Genomic DNA, 7,180 nt, shown 5'->3' with positions numbered 1-7,180 from the left:
CTTGCTCCTTTCCCCTCCTTTCCACTAAGGTCCAATAAGGCCCATATACCTCCCGGGGGGGGGGTCCGATAATCTCCCGGAGCTCCGGTATTGTCCCAATCTCACCCGGAACATTTCTGGTGTCCAAATATAGTCGTCCAATATATTGATCTTTATGTCTCGACCATTTCGAGACTCCTCGTCATGTCCGTGATCACATCCGGGACTCTGAACAACCTTCGGTACATCAAAACTCATAAACTCACAATAAAACTGTCAACGAAACCTTAAGCGTGCGGACCCTACGGGTTCGAGAACTATGTAGACATAACCGAGACACAAAATTTATACTAGTACTTACTTTTTGAGGGGAATTAGTACTAGCTAACACTTACACAATTATTTTGGGGACTGTGGGTTTTTGGGGGCCCTGCGCGCGCAGGTTGCACAAGTACGATGCTGTGTATGCCCGTGGATGGGGGAAGGGATTCAGGGTCGGGGCGTGCTTGTGCTGTACCGACACTCACTTTGGAGGTCGAGGACGAGGAGGATCACCGGCGTTCGCCGCCACTGTCGTCGAGCAGGACAAGGCCGCCGTGCCCGCCCTCGTCCAGGACTGACGTCTGCAGGAAACGCCGTGTTCGTGGATCTTGCGGGAGAAGGTCCTCCGTGCCGCCCTACTCGAGATGGACCATCAGGATGCGAGGACATTCAGGCGGATGGTCCTCCGTCCGTGCCATGAACTTTCAGGCGGTTTTTTACCCGCCAAATTATACTGGAAGGACTATCTTCCCGTATAGTTACGAAAAGGTGGGAGTGTTTCTACGGAATCTCGTAAATTCTTTTCAAATTTACGGAAGCTGTCGCTGTTTTTTTTTTGTTTCAACTTCTCGTAGACTGTAATGATTTGAGATTTATGTGAGTTGGTTTAACGTTGCATGAGACTAATACAAATTTGAGAAAATTGTTTGATAGATCCAGGTTGTGAAGGCCTAATTTTAATCCCTTAACTCGTTCGTGGACCTATAACAGCCCGATACAGGCAACTCCGGCTGTAGATGCTCTAAGTTTAATAAAAGTTCCTCCAGAGAACAAGAAGCATCACTAACCCATTATTATGAGCACACCATGACACGATGTGAAGTGGGTGAGAAATGGGCATTACTTTACTGGTCCGGAGATAATCGCAGAAAATAGAGACAGCTGGAGCCAATCCAACCCACTTCCCGGTAGGACCCGCCCACTGGGTAGACGCGGAAAACTTGCGCCCCCCGAAACGTCCAGAAGCAGGCTCTCCGCGCGATGGAGATCCAACGGACCAGATCTCCCACGACGGCGGCCCTCGGACCCGGATCAGACGGCCAAGAAGAAACCCTAGCGCCCCTCGCCGCCCATATATAGCGCCACCCCTCTCGGCCTAACCCCTTCCTACCATTCCCCCCGCCCGCCGCCGCCGCCTCCTCCTCTCCGCTCCTTCTCCTTCCTTCGAGGTGAGCATCCCGATCCGCCCCCCATCCCCCGCTTCGATCCGTCGTTTGTGGTCTCGGATGGCTTCAGATCTATGGCTGTGCGTCTGTTCAGTCGCTGCAATTCGCTAGTAGATCGAGTTGTAGGCTCCTTTCGCGGTGATTTCGTGCCGTTCTCGTCCGTAGTTTGAAGGATTCGAGCATGCTTCTGTTTCATATCCGTGCTCTGCTGGTAGATCAAGTTTTAGATTCTAAATTACGCGCTGATGCATGTTGTTCTCGTCCGTGGTTTGAAGGATGCACGCTTGCTTCTGTCTCGTAGCCGTAGTCTGTTGATAGATCGGGTCGCAGGTGTTTATTTTGAGCTGATGCATGTGGTTCTCGTCCGCGATCTGAAGGATTTTCTCCATGTGTTAGCTTTGTAGCTGCAAATCTGCATGTGGATCTAGTTTAGAATATCTTGTGCGCTGCTGCAAGCTGTTTTTGGCCGTAATTCTAAGGTGTTGCTCATGCCGTAGCCTCGATATGTAGGATTTCTCTGTTATATGTTGTTAGAGAGGACATGTTGCTCATGTCGTCGTCAGATTTGTGCTCTACCTCTGTTTGGTTCTAGGATCTGTTGTGAGTCGTGAGTAGAATATATGATTCCCCGTCTGCAGTCTCTGTTATATATGTTCTGCCATGCATGTTTTTGTTCTATGCAAGGTTTATTGGATCTAACTTGTGCCTGCAGTTTTATTGGCTTGAGTGTTACCTTGTCTCATTATTAAACCCTTTGACTTTGTATTTGTTAAGCTTGACAGCTACTGAATTCTGTTCTCTGTATCTTGTGTTGGTCTTGCAGTTTCAGCCATGGGTAAGGAGAAGACTCACATCAACATCGTGGTCATTGGCCATGTCGACTCTGGCAAGTCGACCACCACTGGCCATCTGATCTACAAGCTTGGAGGTATTGACAAGCGTGTGATCGAGAGGTTTGAGAAGGAAGCCGCTGAGATGAACAAGAGGTCTTTCAAGTACGCCTGGGTGCTTGACAAGCTGAAGGCCGAGCGTGAGAGGGGTATCACCATTGATATTGCCCTGTGGAAGTTCGAGACCACCAAGTACTACTGCACCGTCATTGATGCCCCTGGTCACCGTGACTTCATCAAGAACATGATTACTGGTACCTCCCAGGCTGACTGTGCTGTGCTCATCATTGACTCCACCACTGGTGGTTTTGAGGCTGGTATCTCCAAGGATGGCCAGACCCGTGAGCACGCCCTCCTTGCTTTCACTCTTGGAGTGAAGCAGATGATCTGCTGCTGCAACAAGGTATACTTTCTGTTTACCTTCCAATGCTTGTTCTTATGTGTGGCCATATGATGTGTTTACTTTGATTGAAGAGTTACTTGATCACTGCCCTGTGGAAGTAGTATAAAAACTCCATGTTAACTGACCGGCATTTATCTAGCCTTGTGATATTCGTTCAACCAAGTAGTTCTGTAACATATGTTGCTCACTTGGTTAGTTATAACTTAATTTAGAGAAGTGCTACTATTTTGCTATGTACTTAATGTGAATATTCAGAATGACTTGGTTCAATGCACAGGTTCATTAGTAGTACTGAAATGCCTTGTATCTTATGTTGATTAATTTTGTTAGTCCTGGATGTTTCATGGCATTTCTTCACTGAGTAGGTCACTAGTGGCGATTTCTTAGCATTACTTCACTAAGTGGGTTCTTCATATGGTACTGACTTTGTTATACTTTCTTTGCTTATTACTACCTCTGATTGAACTGCAAAAAATGTTTTATACTAATAAATTAGAAATGAAATACTTTGTTTGCTTATTGTCTCTTATTCTATGGAATTTGCATTGCATGATAGACACTGCTTACACACTTCTCATTGATACATACTAGTGCTTTGCTAGTTCAGAGCTGTAGTCTGATGGATTTCTCTGTTTTCTGTTACAGATGGATGCCACCACCCCCAAGTACTCGAAGGCCCGTTATGAGGAAATTGTCAAGGAAGTCTCTTCCTACCTGAAGAAGGTCGGATACAACCCTGACAAGGTTCCCTTTGTCCCCATCTCTGGGTTTGAGGGTGACAACATGATTGAGAGGTCCACCAACCTTGACTGGTACAAGGGCCCTACCCTTCTTGAGGCTCTTGACCAGATCAACGAGCCCAAGAGGCCCTCAGACAAGCCCCTCCGTCTTCCCCTTCAGGACGTTTACAAGATTGGTGGCATTGGAACTGTGCCTGTTGGCCGTGTTGAGACTGGTGTCATCAAGCCTGGTATGGTTGTTACCTTTGGTCCCACTGGTCTGACAACTGAGGTCAAGTCTGTTGAGATGCACCATGAGTCTCTCCTGGAGGCGCTTCCTGGTGACAACGTCGGCTTCAACGTCAAGAACGTTGCTGTGAAGGATCTGAAGCGTGGCTTTGTTGCATCCAACTCCAAGGATGACCCTGCCAAGGAAGCGGCCAACTTCACCTCCCAGGTCATCATCATGAACCACCCTGGTCAGATCGGCAACGGCTATGCCCCAGTGTTGGACTGCCACACCTCCCACATTGCTGTCAAGTTCGCCGAGCTGGTGACCAAGATCGACAGGCGATCTGGTAAGGAGCTGGAGGCGCTGCCCAAGTTCCTGAAGAACGGTGACGCTGGTATCGTGAAGATGATTCCCACCAAGCCCATGGTTGTGGAGACCTTCGCCACCTACCCTCCTCTTGGCCGCTTCGCTGTGCGTGACATGAGACAAACGGTTGCTGTTGGTGTCATCAAGGGCGTGGAGAAGAAGGACCCCACCGGTGCCAAGGTTACCAAGGCCGCCATCAAGAAGAAATGAGTGCTCTGGTGTCTGCCATCGAGTTATCTAGCAGAGGTTTTAGTGTCAAGTCTTTTTTGGAGAATCTTAGTGTATGTTAAGTGTTCCTGGGCGTTATTGCACTTTGACTCCTGCACCTGTGTGCGAGCTATGATGTGTCGTTTAAATACTCTATTTCGATTCCATTATTGTGCTCTTATCCCATTTGTGGTTTTGTTTCCTGTGGTGAATGCTAGTACTAGAACCTGCTTTCCCATTTGCTAGTACTCTGCTATCATACTATGGTTAATACTTTCTTTGTGATGAGTTTGTTTCCTGCCATATATTACAGTAATTTTGCTAGGAGCCATTTGATTTTATGTGTGCGCCTCTCTCACCTTTGGCTTCTTGAGGTAGACCTTTCTCAAAGTTGCCCAGTCATAGAGGCGCATAGTGGTTTGTTTGTTCCTAGGCTTTGGAATCAAAATGTGGTTTGATACTCTATCAATTTACACTACCATAAATTCATCAGTTCTGACCTTATATTTGTGCTCCGGGTGCCTCTCTGCTTTGGCATCTTGAGATTGTGCTTTCTGAAAGATGCCCAGTCTAGTGGCACAGATTTAACTGTTTATGGCTATGCTTCCATAGTCTGAACTTTGTGCTTATCTGAAAACTTTTCTGCTCATTGCCTTTTGATTGTAGTGGGTATGTTAAATTGAGTTCTGAAAAATTTAATCTTCATCTTACTTTTTTTTGCATCATGCTTGCTTATTTTGTTTGGCAATGAGGATTCTGTCTGCAAATTGATGCTCTGTGGATTCAAGGAGAACCTCTTGATGAAGCAGATGTAATATGATAATATTGTGCTGCTTATTGCCCAGTGGTTTTAGTAGCAATGTTGAATTCAGGTGCTGATTTATTTATTTAGCAACTGCCTTACCTGTGGTTTTCCGATGATGATTCTGTCTGCAAAATAGATGCTCTGTGGACTCAATCCCCTGTTTCAGGGAGAACCTCTTGAGAAAGCAGATGTAAAATGACAACAAATGACAAATCTGAGGTATTCCATATTGTGCTTCCTAGTATTATAACGTCAATCGACAAATCTGCTGTATTCCATGACATTGTTCTTCCTGGTGAAGCAAAAGGCCATGATGATAAAAGTCATCCACCGCTCTGAAGAAATTTATCTCTTTGTGCTGATAAAGCAAACTTACAAACCCATTTTACATCTCAGCCACCTCATGGGGACCTACTTTTGTATTTTTTGTCTTGCCATAGATGTCTAGTGTTTTTTCAGAAACTGTTTCCAGATTTAGCCATTGGGAAAATACTTCAGTTTTGAACATGAGTCTTAAGATTAACTAGATCGGGGGAGTAATGTACAGAAACAGACGACTAGCGTTGCCCAAGAGTGAGCGGGCTGAAATTACATTGAGGTCAAATGATGTATATCTTTTCATTCCTCCGTATCTTGAATGTTCTTTTTTTCCTATTGGTGGCTTGGTGAACCTCGTTGCATTGCATCTGAATTATTTGTTCTGGGTTGATCATTCTGTCTGCAAAATGGATGCTCTGTGGAAGCAAAAGGCTACGATGAGAAAAGTCATTGACCACTCTGAAGAGATTTATCTCTTTGTGATGATAAACTAACTTTACAACCCATTGTAAATCCAGCCACCTCATGGATTCATATTTTGTATTTTCTGATTTGTTTATCCGCTGTTTTCGAGTAGACGTGTATTAGTGTTTTAGGAACTGTTTCCAGCCTTTGCCTTCAGGAAAATACTGTAGTTTGAAAATAGAAGCCTTGAAGGTTAACTGGATTTTAGGGATAATGTACAGAGCCAAATGATGAGGGTTGCCTCTGAGCGATCCTACCATGATGCGGACTGAAATTACATTGTGGTCAGATACATTTGCCGCTGATGGGTCCTCTTTCCAATACCCCTTCCTATCTTGTTCTTATTTCCGACCCCCTCTATTTTGAATGTGCTCAGTATCTGGTTTACCGAAGATGATTCTGTCTGCAAAATGGATGCTCTGTGGTTTTCCGAAGATGATTCTGTCTGCAAAATGGATGCTCTGTGGAAGCAAATGGCTATGATGAGAAAAGTCATGCACCACTCTGAAGAGATTTATCTCTTTGTGCTGATAAAGAAACTTACTACAACCCATTTTACATCTGAGCCGCCTCAAGGATAAATACTTGTATTTTCAAATTTGTTTATCTGCAATTTTTGCCATAGACATCAAATGTTTTTTGAGAAAATGTTTCCGGCTTTTGCCCTTGGAAAATACTGTCTTGTTGAAACCCGGATTGGAGGAATAACGTACGGAACCGGATGACGAGGGTTGCTTGTGAGCGATCCCACCATGACGCGGACTGAATTACATTGACGTCAAAATATTTGCTGCTGATGGTTTTTCCCAATCTTCCTGTCTTTAACAGATTCCACACTAGTTGGGGATGTGATGCAAAACAAATGGAGTGCCCTGTTCTATTTGTTGATACATTTTTTCCGCACCTTTCGTGAACTGTGTTGCATCACATCTGAATTACTTATGGTTTTGCCAATGATGTTCCTGTCTGCAAAATGGATGCTCGAGCCCCTGTTAAAGGGAGAACCTCTTGAGAAAATGACAGCAATCGACAAACCTGAGGCATTGTGTAAAACAAAAATCAGTTTATTTTTCTTGCTTAATGTTGTATATATTGTGTACTCGTCAAACCTGAGGTTTACTGGAGCTTGTATTTTCCTTGCTTAATGTTGTATATATTGCTTGATGAAGTGTTTATGAGCATCATAATTGCACTATCAAATTTAGGCATGATGATGATGCTGGGCAAAAAGAGCTTCTATTCCTGATTCGAAAATTGTCCACATCGTCAGTTTATTTATTTAGTAGACCGACCAACCAATATTCACTTC

At 44.7% G+C, this 7,180-nt stretch overlaps 1 protein-coding gene and 3 non-coding genes across 4 annotated transcripts; all 4 read left to right on the top strand.

The window, feature by feature from the left end:
• The first annotated feature begins 1,363 nt into the window (after positions 1 to 1,363).
• LOC119312030 (elongation factor 1-alpha) lies at positions 1,364 to 4,524 on the top strand. The gene is made up of 3 exons (XM_037587756.1): positions 1,364 to 1,469; positions 2,290 to 2,759; positions 3,405 to 4,524. The coding sequence occupies exons 2-3, from the start codon at positions 2,298 to 2,300 to the stop codon at positions 4,284 to 4,286; spliced, it is 1,344 nt and encodes a 447-aa protein (XP_037443653.1). The 5' UTR covers positions 1,364 to 1,469; positions 2,290 to 2,297; the 3' UTR covers positions 4,287 to 4,524.
• Positions 4,525 to 5,393: 869 nt separating this feature from the next.
• On the top strand, positions 5,394 to 5,487 carry LOC119313327. Its single transcript, XR_005151664.1, has one exon. It is a non-coding gene; the product is annotated as a small nucleolar RNA Z221/R21b (small nucleolar RNA).
• Positions 5,488 to 5,835: 348 nt separating this feature from the next.
• LOC119313328 lies at positions 5,836 to 5,927 on the top strand. The gene has a single exon (XR_005151665.1). It is a non-coding gene; the product is annotated as a small nucleolar RNA Z221/R21b (small nucleolar RNA).
• A 418-nt stretch (positions 5,928 to 6,345) lies between these two features.
• Positions 6,346 to 6,440, top strand: LOC119313326. Its single transcript, XR_005151663.1, has one exon. It is a non-coding gene; the product is annotated as a small nucleolar RNA Z221/R21b (small nucleolar RNA).
• Positions 6,441 to 7,180: the final 740 nt, after the last annotated feature.

The sequence above is a fragment of the Triticum dicoccoides genome, chromosome 5B (assembly GCF_002162155.2).
Source record: "Triticum dicoccoides isolate Atlit2015 ecotype Zavitan chromosome 5B, WEW_v2.0, whole genome shotgun sequence".
NCBI lineage: Eukaryota > Viridiplantae > Streptophyta > Magnoliopsida > Poales > Poaceae > Triticum > Triticum dicoccoides.
The sequence above is the reverse complement of the archived record's forward strand: the minus strand, read 5'-3'. Positions and strand labels throughout refer to the sequence as shown.

Coding starts and splice junctions, on each gene's coding strand:
- LOC119312030 (XM_037587756.1), top strand. CDS start 2,298: ATGGGTAAGGAGAAGACTCACATCAACATCGTGGTCATTGGCCATGTC. Junction 2,760..3,404: donor TGATCTGCTGCTGCAACAAG/GTATACTTTCTG, acceptor TTTCTGTTACAG/ATGGATGCCACCACCCCCAA.